This window comes from Indicator indicator, chromosome 29 (assembly GCF_027791375.1).
Source record: "Indicator indicator isolate 239-I01 chromosome 29, UM_Iind_1.1, whole genome shotgun sequence".
Taxonomy (NCBI): domain Eukaryota; kingdom Metazoa; phylum Chordata; class Aves; order Piciformes; family Indicatoridae; genus Indicator; species Indicator indicator.
The window spans coordinates 7,991,799-8,019,238 of NC_072038.1; the positions used below are offsets into that span (position 1 = coordinate 7,991,799).

Below are 27,440 nucleotides of genomic sequence, written 5' to 3' on the forward strand. Positions count from 1 at the left end.
TGGGGCCAGGCACAGGGAGTGGAATCACTGTAGGTCTGGTGTCCCCTGCCAGAGCTGAATGGGGACAGATTCTTTGTGTCTTATTTCTTGTGTGTCTGCTGCCGTTGGGGTTCTCACCTCTTCCCTTGCACCCTGAGAACTGCTGCCATGTGCCTGGGGATGCTCAGCCTGGCTCAGCGCCAGGTGTGCAGGTGGATGTGTCTTTGTGGCAGGCACACGCTGAGGCCCTGTTGTGCCGAGCTGTGCCAGCTTCCAGGAGGAGGGCACACTGTGGTGACGGCAGCTTGGGGACTTAAGTGCCTGGTGCTGCTTGGAGACGTCCTTGCTGACAACCAGCACCAGGTAAACATGGGTGACGCAGTGCAGTCCTTGGGGGCACAGCCAGATCCTTCTGCAAACAGCTGGCTCCTGCCGCTATCCCTGGCTTTTGGGGCTGTGCCTGATGTGTCCCTGCATGGGCACATGCTGGCTGCTAAGGTCATGGCTGGGACATCACACATGCCAAGCTACTGCACGTCCCTTGTGTGGGCACCACAGCCATTCACGGTGCTCATGCTACCAGCGCAGCTCTGGCTCAAGGAGACCAGGTCACCCCCCTGCCCCCATGGAGCCATTTCAGTCCTTGAATAATTCATGGCACTGCTGGCCGCAGGCTTCCTGCCCAGCAGGAGAAATCACTGTGGAGGGGAAAGGCAATCTGAGGAGGAGAAACCACCCACGACCTTGGCATGTCCTTCGTACCATGCTACTTCCCGCCAGGCAGCCCATCTGCCCATGGGCTGCCGGTCCCTGTGCTGCCTGCCCGGTGCTGCCAGCCCTGCCGAGGCTGCCGGCTCCCAGCCCAGCAGCCCCATCTGTGTCCCTGGCCCCAGCACAACCTGCCATGGTGGAACAGGGCGCAGGGACTGGGGGATGCCAATGGCGTTACCCTGAGCTCCCCCTTGCTCCCTCTTGGCCCCTAGGAGGTGAATGTGAGGCTGAGTCCTTGGCTATGATGGGATCAGGAAGGGGGAGCAGCCATTGGCATGGCTGGGTACCCCCTCTCCATCAGTAGCTGCCTGCTACAGCACCAGGTAGGAAAAACCACCTTTATTGGGGCTGACCTGAAAAAAAAGGGGAAAAGGGATAAACGACAGAGAAAGCCATGAGGAGGGCGAGGGGTGCAGCTCCCTCCCTCTCCCCAGGAGGGATCCCTAAACCCCAAGGGATCTGAAGGCACCAAAAAGGTGGCTGGAGCCATGGGGGGCTGTATACCCAGCCCCAGCAAGGCACTGAACCCCCAGACCCTGAGCAGCCCCACCCTGCCCCAGCAATGGGCAACATGGTGGGAACCAGAGCTGGGGACAGCTTCATGTCACCTTGTGCCCTGCAGTGGGATGGTGCCAGCTCAGCTCAGGGCCTGCGATGTCCCTGGGGCTGGTGAGGGTCAGCATGGAACTGGGGGCTTGGTGCCAGCAGGGAGCCCCAGGCTGGAGTCCCTCTGGCTCTCAGGTGGTGGATGGTCCCTGGTCCGGGAGATGACAGGGTGTCCGTGCATCATGAAGGCAGCAAGAGAACAACTTGAGTGGTCCCATGGGAGCTGGTCCTTGCAGCAGGGACAGAGGCAGGGACATGGGGGTCCAGGAAGAGCTTGTGGGTGCCATGGCCAGGTGGGACTGTGTCCGGGTGTCCTGCGCACAGGAACTGGTTCCAGCCAATGGATGGGGTGGGATGCGCATGGTGGGGCAGTAGGAGGCTTGGTGAGACCTTGGGAGCAGAATGGTGAGGCCACAGCTGTGCTGGTGCTGCAGAACCTGTGCCATGAGGGCTTCACCACCGGTTCCTGCCATATGGGGACTGCACCTGTGGGTAGAGCAGCATGGCACTAGAGTGACACAGTGAAGGCAGGAGCACGGGCCAGCAGACTTGTGTTGGGCACTGCTGGGGTACAAGGCAGAGCCATCCTTGCCCTGCCCTGCCACAGGGACAGACTTTGCCCCTGGCTATGGTCTGGATCTCAGTGCCAGCTCCTCTGCCTGCCGTGTTGCACATTAACCCACCTGGCAGTTCCTGACATCCCTCTGGGTGCCAGCATGCCGGGCCTGCACTGCAAAGGCATCCTCGGCTCGCAGCGTGGAGCTGGCACTGCCAGCTGCTGGGCTGGAGGTGGAGGCACGGGGCAGGATCACATCGTAGGGACCTTCAGTCTGCGGGGCAGACACAGGGGGGTGTAGCGGCACTGAGAACATCCCCAGTCCCGTGTGGTCCTAAGAGAGGAAGGTGGGGGGCGACCCCCCCATCACCCTGTTATAGGGAGCAGGGCAGCCCCCCATACCCTGGCCCCAGTTCCAGTGACAGCCTGTCCATCAGGCAGGTTGCAGCTGTCACCAGGGAGCTGGGTGGGCAGTGATGCCACTTACCGGCCCCTTGTGCATCAGTGCCATTTCGGTGGGCTGGTAGACACTGGTCAGCAGCTGCCCATTGTAACCACTGTATGGGGACACAGGCTTCTTGGCTGCAAAGAGACGGGGACAGTAAAATGGGAGTTCACAGAGCCACCCAACTCCCACCCCACCAGGGAGCTGCTCCTCGTTAGCAGGATTAATGAGCTGACTCAACAACTGGCTGCTCCGTGCCTTTCCTGGGGGACAGGAGGGATGTCCCCAGGGTTTGCATCACCATGCTCCTGGCACAGCCCCAGCGAGGCTGAGGTTTGTTATTGTAGGGTGTCCCAGCAGGCAGGGTGCTGCAGGTGCTGCTGGGGAGTACCAACCCTGCCCCGTAGGCTGCAGGCACCTTTGCTGCCGGTCTCCATCGGGGCAGCTGCCACCACCTTGTGTTATTGTAGGGTCTGGCAAGCAGAGTGGCTTCCCCAGGGCGGAGCGCCAGGAGCCACAGGCACCCCATGCTGAGGAGGGAGCACCCCTGCCACCAATGAGTTCAGCCCAAACTGGTAGACCCAGCCCAGCGAGTTTTTGGGAGCTACAACAACAGCAGGCGTCAGTCCTGGGCGGGCTGTGGACAGACATCTCGCCGCCCGTGCCTGCCACCAGCCCTGGTGCCAGTGTGTGCCACCAGCCCGGCTGTGGAGCAAGAGGGTGATCCCTGGTGCCTACCGAAGGAGGGCTCGTCCATGGAGAAGGCTTTGTTCTCCACGAACATGCTCTGTGACTTCTGCTCCTTGAGAATGGTCTCGTAGCCCACCCCTCGGGTGGGGTAGATGTCATCCTCGAAGGCCTGCTCAGGGCTCTGCCGCGTCACGTGCGTCACCTCGGGGATGACATAGAGGAGGAGGAAGGCACAAGCGTTGGAGACCAGCGCAATGGCCAGCGTGGGGTCATCCCAGCCAGGCTTCTCGCCCACGCGCTGGTTCCCGTAGAGGTACATGGCCGTCCATGCCACCCAGATGGCCATGGAGACACTGGTGGTGGCCAGGATGAAGGCGCCGTGCTTGCGCCAGCGGCTGTAGCGCCCGCAAAGGGCTGGCCAGGCGGTGCCAAAGGTGGCCACCAGCAGGAACATGACGTAGATAAGCGCCATGACGAAGTCGGCATCTGCCAGCTGGCAAGGGTCCGGGGAGCCACCCTCCTGCCGCACCACTGTGATGATGAGCCACTCGGCATTGATGATGATCTCCACCAAGGCCAGAAGCAAAGCCACTGCCAGTGTCACCCAGCCACGTGGGCCCCGGTTCCTCCGTGCCAAGAAGTTGAGGGCCACGGCGTGCGCCAGCAGGCAGGAGAAGCAGATAGCGAAGAGGACGCCAAAGAGGAAGCGGCGGGAGGTGCAGGTGGAGAAATCCGGCCCCACGATGAAGTCAAACGTCAGGCAGAAGAGCCCGAAGGTGCCCAGAAGAAAGAAGACCTGCGTGGCCACCAGGCTCTTCTTCTGAGATTCCTGCACGAAGGGCAGGCTGGCCACCAGGACAATGGTAAGCACGAAGGTGGTGACCACGCCAAGGCTGGCCACAGCCTCCACCACGATGCCCCAGGCTGCTGTGAGGTCGCAGAGGTTGTAGTAGAGGGAGGAGAGGTCCTTGCTGCAGCCAGAAGGAGGGCTGGTCTGGCCACCAGCTGTGGGCAGAAGGGCCAGGGCCAGCAGCACACAGGCAGACACTGCTGGCACTGCTGCTACACCCATCCTGCCCTGCAGTGAAAGCACTGAGCACGGTGTCCAGAGACCCTGCATGGCAAAGAGGATGTTAGGAATCAAGACCAGTACGCAGCTCAGCTCAGCTTCTGGTACTGCCTGTGCCACTCCACTGTGCACGCTCCTGCTGGAACACAGTAAGCGATGGGGTCCCAGCGAGCCCCATCTACACTGGCACAGCTGAGCTTACCCCATGGGTAATGGGACTGGGCATGTCCCTGAGCTTGCCTGCAACCTGGAGGTAGCCAGTCTCTCTGTGCCCCATATGCTCCCTCCTGACATGGGATTTCTCTGGGCTATGGGGCTGTGCCAATCCCTTCCTCCAGTACCAGGAGCAGGCAGCACTATGCCCACCAGGTTTCCTGCGAACTCCAAACACAGGCCCAAGCCAGAAGACAAGGTTACACCTGGGGACAGGGCTGTCCCCTCGCCTCGTCCCTTCGTGTCAGTGCATTCCGCTTTCCACTTCTCCTGTCCCACTTCCTTTCTCTGGCTCCGGGCATTGGCCCAGCACAGGTCCTGTGTCCGGCACTGCTGGCCGCTGGCACACAAGCAGCCTGGCATGGCATTGGTACAGCATGGCACGGCATGGCATGGTGCGGGGGTTCCTGTCCCCACTCCTACGGCAGCGAAGCAGCTGCAAGCTGTGGGAGGAGGAAAGGGGAACCCAGCAGGAGACCTGTGGCAAGGTGACCCCGAGCTGGAGCAGGACCGGTGCCCGGGGCCAGGACCCTCTAAGTTCCCGAAGACGTACCCGGAGGCCGGGATGAGGAAAGGAACCCCCGGTACTGCGCTGGGACCGAGCGCTGCCTGGTACTGACTCTCCCATCACTCCCAACCTGGCCGGTTCCCCTGCACCCCTGACCCCGTTCCCACACACCCTCCGGCCAGTAGCATCCCGGTTCCCCGGTGCTCCCGCCCAGTACCAGACCCCAAACTTGGCAAGAGACGCCCCCAACTCTCCGTCTGGGCGAGCCCGCGGTGGCGGACGGCTCCAGGTTCTCGGTCTCGGATCCCGACCCGTTCCCGTAACGATTCCCGGTCCCCCCGAGGCCCCCTAGCCCCGCTCACCGGCTCCGGTGCCCGGCCGCTTCCCTCGCTCGGCCGTGCCGTGCCGTGCCAGCGGGAGAGCCCCGGTCCCGCCGCACCGTGCGCGCCTGCCCGACCCGGCCCGACCCGGCCCCTCCCCGAGGTGCGGCTAGGGCCGGCCGGGACCTGCCCCACTGCCGTGGGGAGGGGGCGGACCGAGCTGGGCTGGGGTCCTGCACCGGGCGGGAGGAACACTGAACGTGCTAGGGTGGGCGGGAGCGGGGCGGGGTAGACCGGGGGCAGTGGGTGGGATCCTCACGGAGGTATCAGTGGAATGAAGCCGCGGGGTCTCAGCCCCGGACACTGCTGAGCTCGGAGGACAGCGAGGACGGGGGGCTGGAGGTTGTGTGGGTGTTGTGGTGGGGCAGCATCACGCACACGGAGCCTGGCACCGACCTCCTCTCGGTGTTGGGTCGGCGGCACCCGGCTAGTGGGTGGGCTCCGGGAGCAGGGCTTCGTAGACGGCCTTGCCGCCGTGTCAGAATACCGGGCACCCTCCGGGAAACCTCGAGGAACAGGGCCGGAAGGGCCTCCTGGAGGAATGTCAGCTGATGGCTAAAGCTGGAGCCCTTGGCAGGGCAGCAGCGCCCCAGAAAAGCCCTTTCTGCGGGGTGCCAAGAGCCCAGGGCAGCCACCCGTAGTGCCTGCCCCGGCAGCAGTGGCTGTGCAACCCGCGGCGGGGTATGGACACCCCCAGTCATTCCATCCCTGGGGGTTGGGGAAAGGGAAAAGCCCTGAGGGACCCGGGGATGGGCATGGGCACGCTGTTGTCATCCTGGGGACTGGGAACAGTCCCCAGAGGCTTGGAGTGCTCTGGGGGACCCGGGGCCCTGCCAGCCCCAGGGGAGGTTTCCAGAAGGGTGCTGCTACTATTTTGGGAAGGTGAAGCAAGCAGGAGAAGGATGCAGATGAAAGTTCAATGTGCCTCCGGCAGGTCCTCCCCCAGCCGGGGCTGGGATGGAAACAATCCGAGGAGAAAGGGAAGCAGAGCCAGAGCTGGCAGTGCCCATGGCATGAGGACTGGCACCTGCCAGGAGCAGACAACATGTCTGGGCTGGGTGCTGCACCCGCTGCCACTCGCCCTCCTGCCCTTCTACTTCCTAAAGTGCATTTGGCTTCAGGATGGTGTTTTGGGGAGGATCATTCCTCCCTTCTGGATCACATGCACACACGTGTGCCCTTGCACGGGCACCAGTGCAGGGTGGCATGGACACAGGGGCTCTGCAGCAGACTCTCATGCCTCAGTTTCCCTGCAGAGCTGCAGTTCAGCCTGGCAGGGCTTGGCAGTACCCTCAGCTCTCCAGCAGTGGCTCAGCCTTGGATATCCAGTGCCAGGAGCATGGCCTGGCTGCCCTGCCACCCCCGCACTTGTGATGATCGGGGCCCAGACCACGGAGAGGCCATGGAGCACGGAGCATGTGGCTTCCTGCCGGCTGCTTCCTTCCGCTGTGCGGGGCCAGCAGGTTTCCCGGCTGCTGACTCAACACAAGCCCCCCACGACCCCCACAGCTGCCCTGGGGCTGCTGGCTGGTGTCCATCCTGCTGAGGATGCCACACAGCCACACCATTTTTGCCCTTATGTCCCCTGCCACAGCAGGGGATTTCCTCCCTGCTTCTCATGGGGACCCCCCCCGGCTTTCCAGCCCTCCTTGCACACCTTTGGGGTTTTTGTAGGTCCTAGAGAAACACCTTCCCAGGGAGGTGGCTGCAGGATGGGCTGTGATGCCATGTGCCAGCTGCCTTGCAAGGACCAAATGTGGCTGAGAGGGACCAGCTGCCCTCAGTCTCCTCCCATGGCCATGTTCTGGGGTAGTTGGCATCTGGCACATCCCTTTTGGCGAGGGAAGAGCCTGGTCCCGGCTCCCTGGTGCTGATCCCTGTGCCACTGTGAAGGGCTGGGGTGCAGCTTGGCACAGCACCGGGAACCGGGCCAGGCTTCCCTACCGGCTCGCTCCAAAAACATCGGCACGCCGGGCGCATTTTTTCCAGGCTTACCTTTCCCATGGAGCTGAAGGGCCGGGTGGCTGGCACGGCTGGCACGGCCGACTGAACCCCAGTTCGTTGGCAGCTCCTGCTCACCCAGCCGCAGCAGCTCCCTTTGGGAAAGTGAGAGCTCTACCTGGAGGTGGGGGGGGCCGTACCTGGGGCTGGGGGGGGGCCCACTCGCCCTCCCAGCTGCCTCCCCACCACCGTCACCGCTCAGGCCAGGTCTAGGGAGCTGTTATCCACCAGAGCCGGTTCTCTCCAGACCGGAGCCCCTCGCCGCCGGCGGACGCGGTCAGCACATTTCCACCTCCTTCTCCAAGTAAATAAGCACCGGTTGGCGGGGGGGGCTGGCGGCAGTCTCGGCCTGCCGCAAGCAAAGCTCCTGCCAAGTGTAGCCCTTGCCAGCCGAGCCCCCCTGCCCTGTGGCCCCTGCAGCCCCAGCGAAGGGCCCCAGGGTGGGATCCAGCCCTGGAAGCCCCTAGGGGTGGGTGCTCGCCGGGCGGGAGGCACTGGCTGGGTTAATATCTAATCTCTTCCCGATCCTGCTCTCCTCCTGTGCCAGAATTAATGGAGCGAGCACCTCCCAGGTACCACCCGCGCCACCGGGTTGGGGTTTAACCCTGTCACCTGGAGCACAGGCAGAGATGGATCCTGCCTGGCATAAGGTGGCACTGCCAGCAGAGTCTGCCCGTGCCAGGGACTGATCTGGCTGCATTGTGAGCAAACGGGTGCATGGTGCCAGTGTGGGTCAGCCCCACATCCTGGGAGTTGTGGCTTACACCAGAGCAAACTCTGTGCCCCATCCCACCCCAGTGCCAGCCACAGCCAGGACTTGGTGAGGTGGGCAACAGGGGTCTCTGTGCCCTGCCTGAAGGACTCCAAATCCTCTGGAGCCAGCTGAGCCTTTGCCCCCCAGAGCACCCCTGGGTGCTGTCCTGCCCAGTCTTTGGGAATTAGAGCAGAAAGACTGGGCTGTTTGGGGGGGATTATGCTAAGGACCTTACACGGGAATTAGGGCAGTGAGCAGAGCAGTCAGGCTTGGGGGTGCCAATGATGCCAGTTCTGTGCCCCTAAACTGTGCCAGCTCTGCAGGGTGAACCTTCCCTGCCCTCTGGTGGCAGCTGGGAACAAGCGGGCTGCTCATCCCGTGTCACACTAGCTTGGCACTGGTATAACTGGGAGGACAGTACTGGTTCTGTGTGCACTTGAGGCAGGGGGGCATCATGGGCCCCCTTACTTGCAGCCAGTGGGAGAAGCTTCAACTCTTGCACTGGGGTGCTGGTGCTCCTGGCCTGGCCACTTGCAGGAAGCTGGACAGGCAGAATTTTTGGTCTCAGCACAGTGGTTTATGAAGGAAGGACCATCCTCTTGGTATCCAGTGGGCACCGCAGGAGCTCACCTGCATCCATCACCACAGGGCAGCTGTGCCCACTGGGTTCCCCAGGACCTTCAGTGCATTGGTTCAGCACAGGCTGGAGATGATGCAAGAGAGCAGCTGAGAATGTGGCCACAGTCCTTGGCTGCAGCTGAACATGGAAGCCCCATGAACCCCATGGCTAGAGAGACGTCCAGCCTAGAGGGCACTCATGGTGTGGGCAGTGGCTCCTGCCAGTGCACTGGGGCATGGTCTTGCTGCCCTGTAGCTGAGTTTTCCTGGAGGGGTTGAGCACAGGCAGGGCTGAGCTGCCTTCCCACTGTGGCTCAGGCAGAGGTCCCAGGCCTGTAGCAGGTGCTGCTGCTGGGCACAACCACTTCCTCTTGCCATCACCACCAGCACCCACAATAAATCCCAGCTCCGTGGGGTCTGGTGTTGCTGGGTAGTGTCCCTGGGGCAGGATATTGGGGGGTTCCAGTGCAATACAAGGGGCTGGGTGAGCACTGGGACCCCCAGCTGAATACCACCCAGGCTCAGAGGGTTGTGCCAGCCAGCAGCTCCAGTGGCTTCAAGGCTGGGGCTGGGAAGCGAGTGCTGCCAGGCTGGGGGCAGAGATGAGTCCGGAGCACCTCGCCCACTGTATGGCGGAAGGTCTGGCTGACAAAGCAGTACAGGAAGAAGTTGAGGGTGGTGTTGAGCATGGCCACCATGTTGGCAATGTCCAGTGCCAAGTGCATGCGCCAGTCCCTCTTGACTGAGGCCACATAGAGGTGGCAGATCATGACAATGGTCCTGGGAGCCCAGAGCACAATGAAGATGGTGGTGACGGCCAGGAGGAGAGCTGTAGTCTTGCTCAGGTGGGGTCGCCTACCCCCTGAGCACCTCTGCCGCTTCAGCCTGCATATGATGATAGAGTTGGTGACCAGGAAGATGCTGCAAGGCAAAAAGTAGATAGTGGTGCAGTGCACCCATTTGAGCACCTTGTCCAGGGTGGTAGGGGGATCAGTGTCACGCCAGGCGTCCAGCCACCAGTAGAAGGGGATGCCCGTGGCCAGAGCCAGGGCAAAGATGGTGAGGATGATCCTGCGGGCACGCTGCGGGTAGGAGATGGCACGGTATCGCAGCGGGTGGCAGAGTGCCACGTAGCGGTCCACGGTCATCAGAACAGTGACCCAGATGGAAGCATGGTTGGCTGTGAACTCCAGCACATTGACAGTGTGGATGAAGGCACTGGGCACTGCCCGAGCCAGGATAGCCGTCTGCAGGATGAAGCCCACAAAGACGATGAAGACTTGGGTGAGGATGTCGGAGGCGGTCAGGGCCAGCAGGTACCAGTATGATGACTTCTTGGTCCTCGTGGCCAGGCGGAACAGGGCCACAACAGTCAGGATGTTCACTGCAGGAAGGAGAGGGATGTCTCATGATGAGACCCTGGAGCTCACAGCTCACCCCTGCAGTGCCCAAGACCCCAGGAAGTGCCCAGACTCTCCCAGTGCCACAGGATGAGTGGCCCCAGGCCCTGCCTTGGGGGTGGCAGCTATAAATATCACAGTGCAAGGGGGATTTGCTGAGCTGATTAATCTCTTCCGTGTATCAGCCCAAGCAATGCAAATACCATCTGCCACCGTGACACCAACCACACAGAGCTGGGCACTGCAGCTGGGGCTGGCCCTGATGCCAGGGAGGTCATGGGGAGCACATTGGTGTCCCCCAGCCCTCAGGACTCTCCTCCCCATCCCATAAAGCCCCCAGGCTGGGATGGGAGCTGAGGATCTGTTGGGAGCAGAGGGCAAAGGCTGAGCTGAGGGTGCACAGCTCCAATGAGGCAGGATGGGTGCTGCTCCCCACACTGCTGGGCAGTCCCCCACCCCAGCCCCAGCCCCCTCACCTGGCAGCCCCAGCCCTAGCAGGACACTGTAATACACGATGGGGAAGATGCCAACCATGCAGGGTGATCTCTCTGGCTCCAGTTGTGCAGCTTCACTGGCCCACACTGTGCTGTTGGGCACTGGGACCATCACCTTCTGCCACGGACCGACTGTGAGGGGAGACAGGGAATGTCAGGGGACTGAAGGTGGCATCTGAGACATGGCACAGGGTACTCAGAGTGAGTTGGCTCCATGTGTGTAGTTACCTCCATGTCTGCATGAGATGGCACATTTTGGAGCTGCCCACCGTCTGCAGATGTTGCAGGACCAAGGATGCAAGATCCAGCCCCTAAGGGGACACAGGGCTGACAGTGCCACTGGGTCCCTGTCCCCACAGTGGAGGGTGGCCTCACTCCCGGAGATTCTCCTTGTTTATCCTCATCACCCGTTTATCACTTTGAAGGAAATGGGATTAACCCACCACGTTCTTGGGTGGCTGCCAGAGGACAGGCTCCCCTTGGCTCCATGCCCAGGCTGGGTGCTACCCGCTGGGTCACAGCGGTGGCAGGGAGGACCCAGAGGTGCCGGCGGGAGGGGATCCCAGTGGTGCCTAGAGGGGAATCCAAGATGTGCCAAGGAAGAGTCCCAGTGGACCAAGAGGAAGGGGACCAATTCCAGGTCCTTTGCCAGATCCTCAGGCAGAACTGCAGGTTAGAGGGTCTAGCAGCGGCACTGCCTGCGGGTGCGCGTGTGTGCGAGTGCCCGTGCCCCTGCCCGTGCTCGTGCCCCGGGGGGGCAGGCAGGACCTTAGAGCTAGAGGGTTGCGGGCGGGTCCCAAGCTGGGCATGTGAGATTTTAAGCACGGAGGGTTGAGGAGGGGGTGTCCTCGGTTCGAGACGGGTGCAAGGGAGGGTCCTGAGCCCGGCCAGGGGAGGGTACTGAGCACCGCTGTACTCGCAATCCGCACCATAAAGAACCCAGATTAGCTCAGTCACGACGACCACAAACCCGCAACAGCTTCGGAGCCTGGAGCGGTGCGGGGGAGAACACGTCTTCCCAGCCGGTGCCTCCGTTCCGGGCTTCCGCAGCAAAGAATCTGCCCCCCACTCCCTCGAGGTGGGGGGCACTCCGGGAGCCCGGCGAGGGGTTTGGCAGCTGCGCCCCACCGGGGTGGATCCTTGGCAGAGCCCCGGACTGGGGGAGTTGGCGGGAGGAACACGACATATGCGCAGGGGGATGCCAATTAAGTGCAAATTAGATCTGGTTAATCAGCAGGGGCGAGTCCGGCCCCTTCATGTCCTCCCGAGAATTGGGGCATCGATCAGCTGCGAGAGTGCCTTAACCCTTTCCCAGCCCTGGTCCAGTTTGCTCTGCTGGGAGGGTGGTCTGGGGATGGTGTAGTCCTCTCTTTGTCCCCTCCCCCCCTGCCCGGAGTCCCACGCCCCAAGAGAGGTGGGCTCTCACCTCGGTGGCCCGCGTATCACCAGCCGGCTGCGTGCTGCCACTTTCCCTGGGCCTGGAAAGCCACCAGTAGCTGTGTCCCTGCTGGTATCCCTGTCGATGTCTGTGTCCCACACCGCTGTCCGTGTCCCTGTTGACGGCTGAGTCCCCGTTGGTGTCTGTGTCCTCTCCGGTAGCTGTGTGCCTGTTGCCAGTGGCTGTGTCCCCACTGGTGTCTTTGTTACTGTCGTGGCTGGCCGTGTCCTCTCCAGCACCCACAGCATGGCACAGCCTCTCTAGGCATGAGGGACATAGGGCGTGGGCAGAGCTGCGGGCTGGCTCTCGGCTCCCTCAGGGATCAGGGATGGGTCACCTGGGGTGCTGTGCCAGCCCTGAGTGACTGTGACAGAGCTTGTCCCCACCCCAGAGCAATAGGAGAGGTGGTCTGAGTGCCTGGGGGACAGCTTGTGTTCCCCATGATAGCCAAAGGTCTATGTCACCAAGTCAGCATAGCCCTGGCATGCAGAGGGCATGCTGATGGCTCAGGCTGAAGGGAAAGCCTGCCTGTGCCTCAGTCTGCCAAGAAGTACATGATGTCCCCCTGCCTGTCCCTGGGGTCACCTAGCTCCCTGAGTCCCACCCCCTCAGTGCCCTCCAGCTTGTGGGGCTGGCACAGGTTGCTATGCTGAGCCAGCCCTCCGCCACCTCAACCATAATTACCAGGACCAGCAGAACTCCGTCTCTTCAGGGGCTGGAGGATGAATTCCCTGTCCTTTGGTGACCCCCAGCATTGGCCCCGTGGTCCCCCATGGCCTGTGCCACATTACTCCATGGCTTGCTGATGCCTCCATGGGGGACACGAGGGTCCCTGGGCTGTAGCCTGGGCTGGCACCCCGTGTGAAGCTGTTGTTCTGCAGGCAGGTGGTTAAATGAGGCATCAGTGGATGTGGTGAGCCATTAACTGGCTGTGACGCAGCAGGGGCCCCTCGTCCCCCTGCCAGGCTGGAGTGCCCATCTGGGGTCCACACTCTGCTTACACCACGCTCTTGGGGTTCTCCTGTTCCATGGGGCCACAAAGCTTGAGGCTCTGGTGCACTGATGGCTGAGTGTCTTGTCCCTAGCTCGTGGGGCAGGGCCAGATGGGTGATCCCCACCCCCACCAGGAGCTGTGGCAACATCTGCCCACGCTAAACATCTGGAGATGCTGTTTAAGCCTGTGCTCCTCATTCATCCTCCCAGGCCATGGCTGTGCTCATCGATGGGGCTCCTTGGCTCCATGTCCCCATCTTCTGCTCCCACGTGAGCCCAAATCTGTCCTCAGAAGACCTCACAAATGCACCCCCAGCCGTGGTAGCACTGGGTGGCACCATGCCAGGGCTGGGCAAGCTGACGCAAAGGGGCAGATGGCTCATCACACCCTGCTTGGTTGGAGGCCCCCTGCCTGGCACAGAGCCCTGGCCACCACTGTCCTACTCCACCACTAATGGCTGCCTTCTTCTCATGAACTGCCTGCTCCCCATCCCACCAGCCGTGACATGGCATCCACCCCCCTGCAGGTGCCAATCCTGGTAGTGCTGGTGATGGCACAGTATACCCCCATGGGTCCTGGGTGGGCAGTGGGGTGTGAAATGTGTGCCAGATGTGCCATGTGGTCACCTTGTCCAGTAGCTGAACGCAGAGCTGTGGTACCATGGGCACTGGCACTGATCCTGTGCACCAGTGCTAATCCCATCAGCCCAGACACTGGGTAACTAGGAAACAGTTAATATGCCACCTTGGCTGAAGGACACAGCATCTCCCTTGTGCTACCTGCTGTAGCATGTGGGGTCCTTCTGCACCCTGAGGTGACCTGATGCAGTGTTCCTGGGCATGACTAAGGCAGTGAGGGTCCTGCCTGGCACAACAGTGTCTCACCACCTTCACAGGATGCCCAGGTGGTGGGTAAGGAGCTGCTGTGCCTGTCAGATCCAGGGTGTTGCTGTCTGTGAGGTCTCTCCCCATGGCCGGGGATCTTGGTCCGGGCTCCTCCTCACCCCATGGTGTCACTGGCCCAAAAGTGGGGTGCAGACACTCCCTGCTCTTATCCTGCTGGCTCATGCAAATGCTCCTGCACAGAGGGATGCTCATATCCTGCATCAGGATGAGGGGCACCCAGCATCATTCCCAGCCCCATGCCCAAGCCTCACTGGCCCTACATGTGGCACTGGGGCTACAGGGTGTGTGTGTGTGTGTGTCAAATACCACCCTGGCCCTATTGCAAAGCCTCTCAAGAGCCGTCGGGGCGGGCAAGGTGCCAGTGGAGGCCGGCACAGGGCACTCACACCTCACAGGGAGCCTCTTGGCTGCAAAGGCTGGGAAAAGGGCAGGCGGTTCCTGCCGGCAGCCCGGATGCCATGGTGATGGGCTGCTGCCGGCATGAATTACCCATGAGCTGGGGGGGAGCGGGGAGGCCACACCGAGCTGTGCCCTGAATGCAAAGCTCCTGCTGCTGCATCCTGACAGCAGAAAGGGCTGCAGCCATGCATGGATTTGCAGTATAGCACGGGGCTGTGGCACAGCATGGTAGTGCCCGCTGAGAGTGGGAGAAGGTGGCAGAGGGGAGATGCCCCTATGTGGTGTGATGTGGCTTCACCGGGGCACCCTGGCATGCCACACTGGGGTGCAGGGCTGGGGTTCAGAGTCAGGGTGGGATGGACAGGGGCTGGAAGCAGTTCCCTTGGTAACAGCTGGTCCCAGTTTCCACCAATCGATGTGGCGGCACGGGGCTGGGAGGGCTCCTGGCCTACATAAGCTCCAGGCGGGCACTGTGTGCCCGTGCTGTGCTGGCACCCGGCAGATGCGCTTGCGAAGCCATGGCCAGGATGACCGGTGCCCGGCCCGTGGCCACTCACCGCTGGGGCTGTGCCACTGCTGCCTTCCTCCTCCTCCTCCTCACTGTGCAAGCTGGTAAGGGCGGCTGTGGCAGAGGGAGGCGTGGAGGGGTCACTGTGTGGGGGTCCTGCTGCCCTCGCAGCGTGCCAGGGTGGGGCTTTGCAGGGGTGTGGGCGTCTGGTGATGCCCGTGGGAGGCTGAGCACAGCTTTCCAACAGCCTTCATGGCCTCTGGGGAGGGCCATGGATGTGGCTCCTGGAGGTGCTGTGCCCTACAGCTATGCCCAGTGGTGCCCAGCAGGTGCCAGGAGGTGAGACTGCAGCTGTGCTCACCACTGTCTAGGGAAGGCTTGGTGCCATGGGCAGCACTGTCCAGCCCCGCAGGGTGAGGGGCTCCTGATCCCCTACCCCATCCCTGCTCAGCTGGGATTAAGCCGGCACTTAATCCGCAAGATGGGATTTGAGAAAGATGGGGCCAAATTCGCCCTGGGGGAAGGATGCTCCAGGGATAGGGTAGGAATTGTGTCAGGAATGAAGAAGAAAAGAAAAGGGAGGAAGACTCCCTGTGCCCACAGGAGCACAGAGACCCCTGTTTTCATCCCTATCCTCATGGGCATCCTGGCACTGCAGGGACACAGGCACAGGGGGATGGTCACCCCACAATGTGTGCCCAAGCTGGTGCCAGCTGCTGGATCCCAGCACATGCAGCCAGAGTTAGGGAGCAAAACTTGGCTGGACAGGAGGTGCCAGTTCACAGTGGAAGTGAGGAGGCAGAGATGACAATGGGCACAGGTATGGCACAAGCAGGTCTGTGGCACTGACCCACAGTGATGCCGGGACAGCTGGTGTCCTCAGTCTGCTCACACCATGGGGTGGGTGCAGGGGCAGGGGCTGCCTGGTTCACCACACCTGCAGGCTCTTGTGTGCCCCACATGTCAGTCTGGGATGCAGGGGGTCGAGGGCAATGCCCAGGGCTTGCTCTCCCTGCAGTGGGGACAAAATTGGGACTGGAAGACTGGGCTGTGAGCCAGTGCTGCCCGGCACGGGGCCATTTCCCAGAACATCCCAGCTTGGGACATGGTGGTCCTCGCCCTTCTGCTGCAGAAAAACAGTTTTTTGGCTCCCAAGGACACGAATGTCCCCACGTGCCCTTGAATGGATGTGCACAAAGCCAGGCTTGCCCAGCCCCCCATTAACCACGCATTGCCCCACAGCCAGGCCCCACTCTGCTGTGCCCCAGCACCCTGTACCCTGTTCTTGGGGTGCAGCACTGGGACGATCCCATCTCCCCCCAGCACAGAAAGCCGACTTTGGTGGTGATGGCCCTGCAGCCACCATCAACCACTCGCTGATGCTGCTGCAACGGCTACAGGAGCTGCTGCAGAACAGCAACGGCAGCGACACGGTGCTGCGGGTGCGCACGGCTGCCTCCGAGGAGGCCAAGGTCTTCCACACCCACCAGCTGCTGCTCAGCCTCCAGAGTGAGGTCTTTGAGAGCCTCCTGCGCAACCAGAGCGTCATCACCCTGCATGAGCCGCCCGAGACCGCTGCGCTTTTTGAGAAGTTTATCAGGTACTAGGGGACCCCCTGGGATGGGGACACTGGGAAAGATGCAACTCCCCTGGGGATCATGGGAAAACCAAGGGGTGGGGAGACCCTGAGGGAAACAGCCAAGGAGGGGAGGTGTTCCCTTGAGGCCCCCAAGGGCCTCATGGGATGGGATCCTTGGAAGGATGCAGCTAAAGAGAGGGGATGTTCCCTTGGAGACAAGAAGGACCCCACGGGATGGGCATGTTGGGAGGGATGTGGCCAAAGAGGAAGGAGGCTCTCTGAGGGACCATGGGGATTCCACAGGATGGGAATCCCCAGAGGGATGCAGCCAAAGAGGAAAGATGCTTCCTTGGAGACCATGGGAGGGAGCCCTATGTGATGGGAATACCCACAGAGATGCAGCCCAGGAGGGAGGATGCTCACCTGGGGACTGCACTGGGCTGAGAAGGGGTTGTGGGGACACCATTATCACCACCCCACACTCTTTCTCAGGTACCTGTACTGCGGGGGGGTCTCCATCCTGCTGCACCAAGCCATCCCCATGCACCAGCTGGCCAGCAAGTACCGGGTGTGGGGGCTGCAGCGCGGTGTGGCCGACTACATGAAGACACACCTGGCCAGCGAGTCCAGCCAGGGCCATGTGGTGGGCTGGTACCACTATGCCGTGCGCATCGGGGACGTGGGGCTGCAGGAGAGCTGCCTCCAGTTCCTGGCCTGGAACCTCTCGGCCGTGCTGGGCAGCGCCGAGTGGAGCTCAGTGAGCGTGGAGCTGCTGCTGCTGCTGCTGGAACGCTCCGACCTGGTGCTGCACAGTGAGCTGGAGCTCTACACCGCCGTGGAGAGCTGGCTGAGCCGCCGGCAACCCGAGGGGCATGTGGTGGCACGGGTGCTGCGTGCCATCCGGTACCCCATGATCGCTCCCAGCCAGCTCTTCCGCCTGCAGGTGCAGTCGGTGGTGCTGGCACAGCATTACAGCGCTGTGCAGGACCTGCTCTTCCAGGCTTTCCAGTTCCATGCTGCTTCCCCCCTCCATTTCGCCAAGTTTTTCGACGTCAACTGCAGCATGTTCCTGCCCCGCAACTACCTCGCCCCCAGCTGGGGCTCACAGTGGGTAATCACCAACCCAGCCCGGGATGATCGCAGCACCAGCTTCCAGACCCAGCTGGGTCCCAGCAGCCACGATGCTGGCAAGAGAGTGACCTGGAACGTCCTCTTCTCGCCGCGCTGGCTGCCCGTCAGCCTGCGCCCTGTCTACTCGGACTCGGTCTCGGCCGCTGTCCAGCCGGTGCGCATCGAGGATGGTCGCCCCCGGCTGGTCATCACTCCGGCCATGAGCAGCCCTGACTTTGCCGGTGTCAGCTTTCAGAAGACGGTGCTGGTGGGCGTGCGGCAGCAGGGCCGTGTCCTGGTGAAACACGCCTACAGCTTCCACCAGAGCTCGGACGAAACTGCCGACTTCCTCGCCCACGCTGACCTCCAGAAGCGCACCTCCGAGTACCTCATCGACAACTCCCTGCACCTCCACATCATCATCAAACCTGTCTACCACTCCCTCATCAAAGTGAAGAAGTAACAAGGCAGAGCCAGGTCCTGCCACCAAACTGTTCCAGCCCTGGGGGTATCTCCCCCTTGATCCTCCTGCTTGTAGATAGATGGAGGTCCCCACGCTGGGGGAACCCAGGGCTGCTCTCTTCCACTCAACCCTCCCTGGTTGCCCCCTTGGCACATCCCATCCTCATCGTTGGCCCTGGGTGCTTTCAGGCACTTGGGGATGTGGGACACTGGGAGCCCCCTGCCCTGTGCAGGTGGTGCAGGAGGTGAAACATGCAGCCCATGGGCACATCCTGGGCTTCCAAACCCCAAGAGGCAAGAAGACGTAATGCTACCCATGTGATGCCACCCCTGTGGCACCAAGCTCCTTTTGTGTCTGGCAGTGAAGCCATGGCACTGGGTCTGGTTGTCAGAATGGGCAGCCTGGCAGCAGCATCCTGGGGCTCAGAGGTGAGCTGGGTGCATGCTCAGGCTGGGGTGTGTGCTCTGGCTGCTTCCCCAGTGGAGGAAGCTTGGAGGGCACCATTCCTGCTCATGGCCAACAGCTGCCCCATCCCTGCCCAGGCACCTGCCACATCCTTCCAAATAAAAGCATGAAATGAGTGTGGGGTGAATGGGAGCATCTTTGGGGGTCCCTGTCCCTGGGGATGGGCAGTAGCTCACTGGACAGCAGTCACACCTTGACTCAGCATGATTCCTTTTAAAGTAACCCCCTGGAAGGGTGAAAGCCCATGCAGATGCCCTGCACCTAGGTGGTCCCATTGGTACCTGCTCCTGATGGGGTCACTGCCTGGCATGGTTGTGCCCCTCCTTTGGAATTTGGAGAGGGTTAGGTGTGGCAGAGATGGTTTGCACTGGGTGAGCCACCCTTCACTTGCTGAGCAGAACCTGGGGAAAGGTCCTGCTGGGAGGGCTCAGCCCCAGCACTTGGGATCAGAGAATCACGGGCTGGTTTGGGTTGGAAGGGACCTTTAAAGGTCATCTAGTCCAACCCCCCTGTGGTGAGCAGGGACATCTGCAACTAGAGCAGGTTGCTCAGAGCCCTAAACAACCTGACCTGGAAAGATTCCAAGGATGGGGCATCTACCACATTTCTGGGCCAGTGTTTCACCACCCTCAGTGTAGAAATGTCTTCCTTCTCTGTAGTCCAAGTCTCGCTCTTTCATTTTCAAACCAACACCCTTTGTCCTGTCACTACAGGCCCTGCTAAAAGTCTGTCCCCAGCTTTCTTATCAGCCCTTTTAAGCACTGAAAGGCCACAAGAAGGTCTCCCTGGAGCCTTCTCTTCTCCAGGCTGAACAACCCCAACTCTTTCATCCTGGCCTCGCAGCAGAGGGTTGCACCTTTGGCTCATTGTAGTAGCAATGCCACCCCTGTGGTGGCCTCTTCCCTCTGCTGACAGCTATGCCGTGGGGGAGCACAACTGGCAGGTGGTTAATAATTAACTGAGGGCTGAGCAGCTCAGGGCTCCAGCCAGGCTGTGTTTACCCAGTGTTGATAACCTAGCTCTGGCACCACAGGCATCCCTCACAGGGGTGGCAGCAGCTGTGCTTTGCTCAGCACCGGGGCTTTGCTCAGCATCATTCTCCAGCTGCAAAGGGGCATGGTGCTGCACCAGGATGCTGCCACCCAGCTCTACCCTGCTCCTCAGGTTGGGGATGCACTGAAGGTCATTCTGCTGCCATGGGCACCCCACGGTGGTGGGAAGGTGGCTTTGATCCATGGCCTGGTCCACGGAGGAGAGACAAAGAAGGAGAGGATGCAGCTTTCCCACCCTTTACTCAACCCTGCTGTGACAAAACAGGAAACATGACGTGGCAAACTCCTGTTTATTTACCCTGAAGGAAAAAAAAAAACTGATCATGAGGGCAAAGGGCCAGGGAGCCTCTGTGACCAGCACAAGGGGTTCTGTGTGACACACCAGTCCTGTCCTGGCTATGGCTCCTGCAGAGGGGACAGGCATGGGGTCAGGGAGTGGTGTGGCTCCCTCCACTTTCCACCACACCAACGCAGAGACCCCACAAGCTCTGCCTGGCTCGGGACCAGCAGCCTCATTCCCCATGAGCCACCAGCTCTGGCAAGAAGGGGGAAGGTGACTCAAAGCTGGTGTGCACTGACCTTGGCAGCATCCTTTTCCTCCTTCTCCTTCTTCTCCTTCTCCTCCTTCTCCTCCTTCTCCTCCTCCTCCTTCTTCTGCCTCTTCTCCTCCTCCTCAGGCAGCTGGCTCTCTTCCCCTTCTTCTGCCTCTTCTCCCTGTGCAGCCACCTCCTCTCTCTCGAGGTCTTTCACCTAAAAGGCAGAAGCTGACCCCTGTCCCCTGCCCCAGGCCAGCGAGTCCCTGCTGCAGTTTGTTGCCAGTTTGTCCCACCCCCAGTACCTTGCCACGCAGATGCTGGGGCTCTCTTCGTGCCCTCTCTGCTTCGATGACCTCAAAGAACTCTCTGCGGGCACGGTCCAGGACCTCCTGGGGACTCTCCTGCAGCCTCTCCTCCGCCTCTGTGCCCTGTCCCTCTGACCTGGTGCGCTCCTTCAGCCGCATTTCCCGGTGCCTGGCCTCCAGGATCTTCTCCCGCTTCGTCTCCCGCTCGAACATCTAGGGCAGGAGGGGTGCTGAGGGGAGCAGGGGACCCCGGGGGACAGCTCCCCAGGGCTCACTGGCAGAGTGTGCCAGCAGTATGGCAGCAGTGCCATGACCTGTCCCAGCAGTATGGCAGCAGTGCCATGACCTGTCCCAGCAGCTCACAGCTCAAAGCAGACGTACGGCAGTGGCCAGGTTCTTCTCGTTCCTCTGCAGGGTGCAGAGCCCAGGGGAGATTTCCAGCAGGGTGACAGTGCCCAGCTTGGAGCCGCAGGCAATGACACGGCCGCAGTCCTGCAGGCGCAGGCTGGACAGGGGCTCGTCACAGACCTGGGGAGGGAAGATGAGGGAGTGGTGGCACTTAGCCCTGAGGTGACACCCTGCAGGGATAGTCAGGCAGGATGAGCTGACAAAGGCAGATCCAGATGGTTGCCAAGAACAGGAGCCTACATGGAAATATTTTGGGTACAGCAGGCTCCAGACACAGCTCAGGGGAGCTGCTGCTTGATGGAGCTCTGCCCAAGCAGGATGGGACACCATCCCCTGGCTCTGTGGCGGGCAGATCTGCCCAACACTCTGCTGCCAGTGCTGGCTGGGGGCAACCACTGTCCGTCTCTCAGGGTGAGGGACCCAGAGCTCCTGGAGACACAACCTTCAGGGTGAGAGAAGGGTCCTTCTGCTTGAAGAGGAAGTCCCAGACATCCAGGGTCCCATCTGATCTGCTGGTGAAGAAGACAGCTGGCCTCACAGTGCTCCAACACCCGTCTGTCAGGTAGGAGAGGTGGTACCTGCCAGCAGACCCAACACAGCAGGGATGGACTTGTGGCTCCCATCCCTCTGGCCAACAGCCAAGATCCCAGGCCTGAGCATCCCCCATTCCAGCACCCTTGGCCATACTGACACTACTCTGCTTCAATTGTCCCAACGCCTCCTGCCTGACTGAAACAGACCAGACTTTGCTGGCCCCCTGCCCCAGACATGCTCTTCCACAAAGAGCAAGGGCAAACACAAACCAACACCTACTTTGTGCCCATAATTGATGATTCCTTGGTCTCCTCTGACCAGATCCGAGCAGTCCAGTCACCAACTGTCAGGAAGACTTTGGGGTAGAAGGGGTTCCTGGCCAGAGCATAGACAGGTCCATGGTGGCCACTGTAGGTGCCAGCGATTTTTTCTGCAGGTGTCTTGGCCTTGCGGTTGCAGGCAATGATGATGCCCTGCTCTGTGCCAACCATGAACTTGGTGGGCTGAAGTGGGGTGGGAGCAAGAGAGAGCAGCCATCAGCAGGCTGGCAAAAAGGTGGTGCAGCCACTGCCTGGGGAGAATGGAGCCCTGGGACCCACTATGAGCTGGGGGATCTAGAGGCTGGCAAGACCCTGTGCTTTGGGAGAACATCAGCTCCTAAGTCTGTAGGATGGGTGAGAACATGCTGCCAGCTGCAGCACAGTGCTCTGGGTCATTCTGGGCATCAGATGCTGTGCCTCTGGAGCTCTGCCCACAGGCAGGAGAGGGCACAGCCGGCCTGGCTTGGTTCATCTTGGCTCACCCTCCTGCCCAGTTGAAGGCTCACCATGGTGGGCTCAAACTCCAGTGTGACAGCACCAAGGGCATTCTCCAGCAGCCCTCTCCGGGTGGTGTCCAAGACCAGTGTCTCAGTGGGCTCAGAGAGCTTGCGGATGTCCCACCACAGCACCTGCAGGAGCAAGCAGTGGGAGGGAGCTGCAGGGGCTGCTCATGGCTCAGCCATGGGTGCTGAGGAACCAAGTGTCCTGGAGCCAAGCAGCTGCCCTGTGCCAACCTGTGCTGCCAGCGCAGGGGCCTGGTTCTCATGCTGTCATGGCTGGTGAGGGGCAGAGCAGGCAGGGGAAGCTCTTTTGGCTGCCAGTGAGCTCCCTGTGTGAGTGCCCAGCACCCTGCCCTGCCCCTGCCCTTTACCTGCCCGTCAGTGGAGGCAGAGAAGCATTCGGTGCCCGTCTTGGACTGCAACCAGATGGCTCCATACACAGGGTCCCTGTGGCTGACCTCCACGGTGGACACCTCCACAGGCAGCCCTCCTTTCCTGGTGTCCCAGTAAGCTGGGCAGGAAAAGAAGCTGTTAAGATCTGCACCAGTTCCCTTGCCCATCCCCTCTGCTTGCCACACATTTCCTGAGATGATGCCCCACTGTCCAAGCCAGAATGGGGAGGAAATCGTAGCAGGTGCTCCTCCTCCACTTCCCAGCCCCAGAATCGTGGAATCATTTGGGTTGGAAGAGACCTTCAAGATCACTGAGACCAACTGTCAGTTCAGTACTGCCAGGTCACCACTAAACCATGTCCCTCAGCACCACATCTACACAGCTTTTCAACCCTTTCGGGGGCAGGGACTCCACCACTGCCCTGGACAGCCTGTTCCAGGGCTTGACAACCCTTTTGGGGAAGAATTGTTCTGAATATCCAACCTAAACCTCCCCTGGGGCAACTTGAGACCGTTTCCTCTTGTCCTTTAAAAAGAACCATGCCTGCACCCTTCAGGTTGGGATCCCCCCAGGGATGCCTCTCCTGAGTGCTAATGCAATTTGCACCTTCTGCAAACACCCAGCTGGCTGGTGGTAACGCACTCAATAGCATTTCCTCAGCCATCCTCTCTCCCTGACAGATGCACTTCAATCCCCAGAGACAATAAATCCTCCCTGGCTTCCCCCCCCAGCTCTGCACAAGGGGTTTCAGCAGGACCAGACACGGTCTAAGCAACCCCCAGCTCCTTGTCGGCTCCAAACAGCAGCTCTGACTCTCATCCCTGCTAAAAGCCAGCCTGTGTGACCTGGCTGTGCTCTCCTCCTGCGTGCCTGAAGGGCGCCGGCTAACCAAGGCAGGTCCCCGCTGGAGAGCAGCCACCATCCTTTTGTCCTTCCCTGCCTGAGGGCAAGCCGCAGCGCAGGGCTGGCCATGGTGCAGCGGAGGTCAGGCACCGAGCCGCACACGCTCCTTCTTGCTCACTGCTAATTAGGCGATTGGATGTGACGGGGTGCGCTGTGCTGGGCCACGGCCACAAGCCTGGGGAGCACTGGGGAGAACTGGGTGAGATCCCTCCCCTCCATCACCTGCGGAGCGTGCAGGAACAGCCCATAAAGCACCTCCTGTCAGAACTGATTGCTGCTGCAAACAGCCAGGAAAAACATCACAATGAGAGCAATTAAATCAAAGGGCTCCTGTGGCCAAGCAAATAACAGAGCTGTAAACGAAGCTGGCAGAGAGGGGACCTTTTCCAAGCACTTGGAGCAACAGCAGGAGAACGATTCAGTGGATGAAACAATGGCAGCTCTCCTGGGCTTTTGCCATCTGAATTTAGGGGCTGTGGGTAAGGAGGGAGCACAGCATGTGTGCTGTTCAGCCCCCTGATCAGAGACAGAGAATCATCAAATATTTTAGGTTGGAAGAGACCTTTAAGATCTTCAAGTCCAACTGTTAACCCAGCACTGCCAGGTCACTTCTAAACCATGTCCCTCAGCACCACATCTGCATGGCTTTGACATCCCTCCAGAGATGGGGACTCCACCACTCTCCTGAACAGCCTCTTTCAGGGCTTGACAACCTTTTTGGGGAAGAAATTGTTCCTAATGCCCAGCCTAAACCTTCCCTGGTGCAACTAGAGGCCATTTCCTCTTGTCTTATTGCTTGTTCCTTGGGAGAGGAGTCTGATCCCCACCTTGCCCCAGCCTCCTTTCAGGAAGCTGTAAAGAGTGAGAAGGTCTCCCCTTGGCCTCCTTTTCTCCAGGCTAAACAACCCCCAGGTCCCTCAGCCACTCCTCACAAGAGTTGTGCTTCATTGCCCTTCGTTGCCCTTCTCTGGACAAGCTCCAGCACCTCAATGACTTTCCTGGAAAGAGAAGCTCAAAACAGAAAACAGCTCTTGCTGTGACTGCAGCTGCCTCACTGCCCCAAGTGCTCAGGAAGGGCTCCCAGACACAGTGTCCCCTCCTCCCTGGGGACCTGCTCAGGTGAGCACATGCCTGTCCTCCACAGGAAAACCCCAGGGCTCCAGGCCCTGCAGCCACAGCACTGGTGGTGCTATGCCCTTTGTGAGCATGGCAGCACTGGAACCAGGCTCTTCTGAGTTAAAATGAAGCCTCATTAGTATGACCTCATGCCTAATCCATCTTCCTTACCCATCTGCCCATTGTAGCATCCTCCCAGCAGGATGTGTGAGTCCTTGGGGTTGTATTCCAGGGTCACAAGAGGGGATGATGGCTTGAGAACAAGCTCTGGCTTGTTGGGGTTTTCTGCCAAGAGAGGATGAGCAAAGAGCAAAGAGCCAAAGCAGTTTGGAGGGCAAGCAGAGCAGCCTCCCAGTGCCTCACCCTGCTCCTCCATGCCCAGGTCCCTGCCATGCACACAGTGCTTGCCCACCATGCTGGGGGAGGTGGCCATGTCACCAGGATGCTAGAGAATGGAGTTGCCCTGTCTTGTCCTGCCATCCTGTGGACAGACCCATGGTACCCCAACTCCTGGTACCCCAATCCATCTTGTGTTTTTCACTCCAAAATACAGCAGCTCTCAGAGAGTCTTTGAGAGAACAGGCTTGTGTTGCCTCTTTCTTTCTTTCCCAAGCTCAAGTGAACCATACAAAGACAGGAACCACATCAAGAGGAGCGTGGCTCCACTGCTTGTTGTGGTCACAGGCGCTTTAGCTCATGAAGTCATGTAGTGGGATTTTAGCAGTGGTTTTCCACCTGTTGGCCAGCTTTTAGGTCCCATTTCTCCCCTTCTCTGCATTGATCTCTGGGCAAAGCAGAAACCAAACCCCTGTTCACCCCCTCTGGAGGGTTGTGAGGTTTCATTATGCTCTTTGAAGACAAAGTGCTTCCGCAGCGGCAGCATTACTGACTGATGAGGCTTCCCTTCCCCTTACCAAGGTCCCAGATGTAGGAGTCAAAGCTCATGTTTTTCACATTTTGCTGGAATTCCAGGCTGCAGTAAGCTACTGCCAGTTTCGTGCATGTGTCAGGGTACCAGGAGAGATGCGTGGCTGTCCTCTTGGTTATGTTTGGGTCCCTTTTTGATAAGAGGGCATCAAAGAGAGATGTTAACTTGCTAACAGCTCTGTCCTGCCCTGGGATGATTGCCTCCCAACGGAAGCTGTGGGAACCCCAATTAAAACAAGCTGTAGCCCTTGAGCATTGAGTGCAGGAAATGTTTCTCTTGTGGGTTGGGCAAGGGGAGAAGGGTTGATGATTTAATAAACTCTTTCCAGTTATACATTTCTAAGAATCCAATTGTATTACTGGATCTGATTTCTAGAAATGACCTAACAGCCCCTGACATTTGAAAATAATCTTTGAGGCACCAAAAAAAAAAAAAAATCCTGTCTAAAGCCCTGCTAGAAGATGCTTAGAGCTGCATCTGTCTGTGGACTGTGCTACCTGTTTCTAAAGCACCCAGGCAGGGAGGGGAGGAATAGATGGAGGTATGGAGCAGAAGGGCTGCAACAGGTCTCTTCCCCCATAAAGTGCTCTGGCACTACTCTAAAGCCACTGGCTTTTCCAACTCCTTTGCCTCCAAAGGCAGTGTAACAAGCAATAGCCCACTGTGGATCTGGAGACCCCAGCTGGTTGTGCTACCTGATGAAATTGATGGTTTTTGCAAAGGGAGTCTCATCTTCCATCTCCACCATCTCCTCCTCTCCAAAGTACTCCTCATAGATGTTGACGGTATTGTTCTGCCTGACACAGTGCTCCATCAGCTGCAGGGAAAGCACAGGCTGAGGCTGTGCTTCTGAGGAGCTGCCTGGCTGAAGGAACTGCCATCAGCTGGGCACAGGGAGTGGGAGGTGAGGAAAGGGGACAGGCAGGGCCTTACGGTGCCGAGGTGCATGATGGTGTTGACGTAGTTTTCGTCTTTCTCCACCTTCTTCCTGAAGCGGGAAGTTTGTTCTGCCTCCTGTGGCTTGATGTCTTTGGGCCACCCACCCTCTACATGGTTGATACCACGGGATTCCACCTTCACACTCTCAGTGTTAACCTGGGGGTGGCAGAGAGAAAAGTATGGAGGAAAAGGTCCAGTGAAAGTTCTGAAGATGAGGGGACTGGAATAGCAGTCTGGGGAGGAAAGGCTGAGAGACCTGGGGCTGGTCAGCCTGGAGAAGAGTGAGAGGGGATTTTCTCAATGCTGATCAGTGGCTAAAGGGTGGAGAACAAAAGGATGAGGCCAGACTTTTCAGCGATGGCCAGTGACAGGACAAGGGGCAATGGGCACAAACTGGAAACCAGGAGGTTCCATCTGAACATGAGGAAAAACTTTTTTGCTGCGAGGCTGCCGGAGCCCTGGAGCAGGCTGCCCAGGGAGGTTGTGAAGTTTCCTTCTGTGGAGGGATTCCAAATCTGCTTGGACATTGTGATGCTGGGCAACCTGTTGTGCATGACCCTGCTTTAGCAGGGTGCTTGGACTAGATGATTTCCAGATGTCCCTTCTGGACCCCACCATGCTGAGGATTCAGGGATTCTGTGACAGCAGAGCAAGAGCCCCAGATTAAAAGGTGCAAACCATCCCTTTCTCCCCTTGCTACGGTGCTGCCTGGCCGGCAGCTCTCACCTCATGCTCTGACATTTCGCAGCTGTGCTGGACAGAGCTGTCCACCGGGTCCCTGAGGATAAAGTTGTTGGCCATGCTGGGGTCCGGGGGAATGTCCACGGTCAACTTGGCCGGCCGGTCGGAGAAGCAGCAAGGCCGGCCAAACTCACTGCGCTTCCGCGTGTACACGTAGGAGATCTCCATGGCGGCCCTGCCAGGAACGCCTGGAAAGGGATGGACGTGCTCAGGGATCCCCCGGCCCCAGCTGTCCCGCTGCAGCCTGGCCTGGCCGGGAGCCTCTGGCGGGGCCGCGTCTGCCGTTGCTCGGCAACGCCCGAGGGGAGCCACGTGACGCTGGCCGCCATCTTGGGGAGGGCAGGGCGGTGGTGTCACGTGCCGGCCGCCGCTCGCCGCCATCTTGGGGAGGGCAGCCCCAGGCTGGGGAGGAGGCTGCAA

The 27,440-nt window shown here is 60.0% G+C and overlaps 3 protein-coding genes across 3 annotated transcripts; 1 reads left to right on the forward strand and 2 right to left on the reverse strand.

Moving 5' to 3' along the window:
• Nucleotides 1-1,809: 1,809 nt before the first annotated feature.
• Nucleotides 1,810-4,957, reverse strand: GPRC5C (G protein-coupled receptor class C group 5 member C). Its single transcript, XM_054394079.1, is given in 10 exon segments — nucleotides 1,810-1,842; nucleotides 2,040-2,186; nucleotides 2,400-2,494; nucleotides 3,096-4,161; nucleotides 4,319-4,423; nucleotides 4,425-4,472; nucleotides 4,475-4,527; nucleotides 4,530-4,656; nucleotides 4,659-4,748; nucleotides 4,883-4,957. Coding segments are annotated over 10 exon segments (1,839 nt in total).
• Nucleotides 4,958-14,738: 9,781 nt separating this feature from the next.
• BTBD17 (BTB domain containing 17) lies at nucleotides 14,739-17,880 on the forward strand. Its single transcript, XM_054393922.1, has 3 exons — nucleotides 14,739-14,832; nucleotides 16,052-16,328; nucleotides 16,800-17,880. Exons 1-3 carry the CDS (start codon nucleotides 14,739-14,741, stop codon nucleotides 17,878-17,880), a joined length of 1,452 nt encoding a protein of 483 aa, XP_054249897.1.
• Nucleotides 17,881-19,793: 1,913 nt separating this feature from the next.
• Nucleotides 19,794-27,188, reverse strand: DNAI2 (dynein axonemal intermediate chain 2). The gene is made up of 13 exons (XM_054394080.1): nucleotides 27,006-27,188; nucleotides 26,274-26,435; nucleotides 26,036-26,157; nucleotides 25,327-25,469; nucleotides 24,584-24,697; nucleotides 22,372-22,511; nucleotides 22,007-22,129; nucleotides 21,460-21,683; nucleotides 21,089-21,227; nucleotides 20,620-20,766; nucleotides 20,236-20,451; nucleotides 19,977-20,147; nucleotides 19,794-19,802 (listed from the first exon to the last, which is right to left on the reverse strand). The coding sequence occupies exons 1-13, from the start codon at nucleotides 27,186-27,188 to the stop codon at nucleotides 19,794-19,796; spliced, it is 1,893 nt and encodes a 630-aa protein (XP_054250055.1).
• Nucleotides 27,189-27,440: the final 252 nt, after the last annotated feature.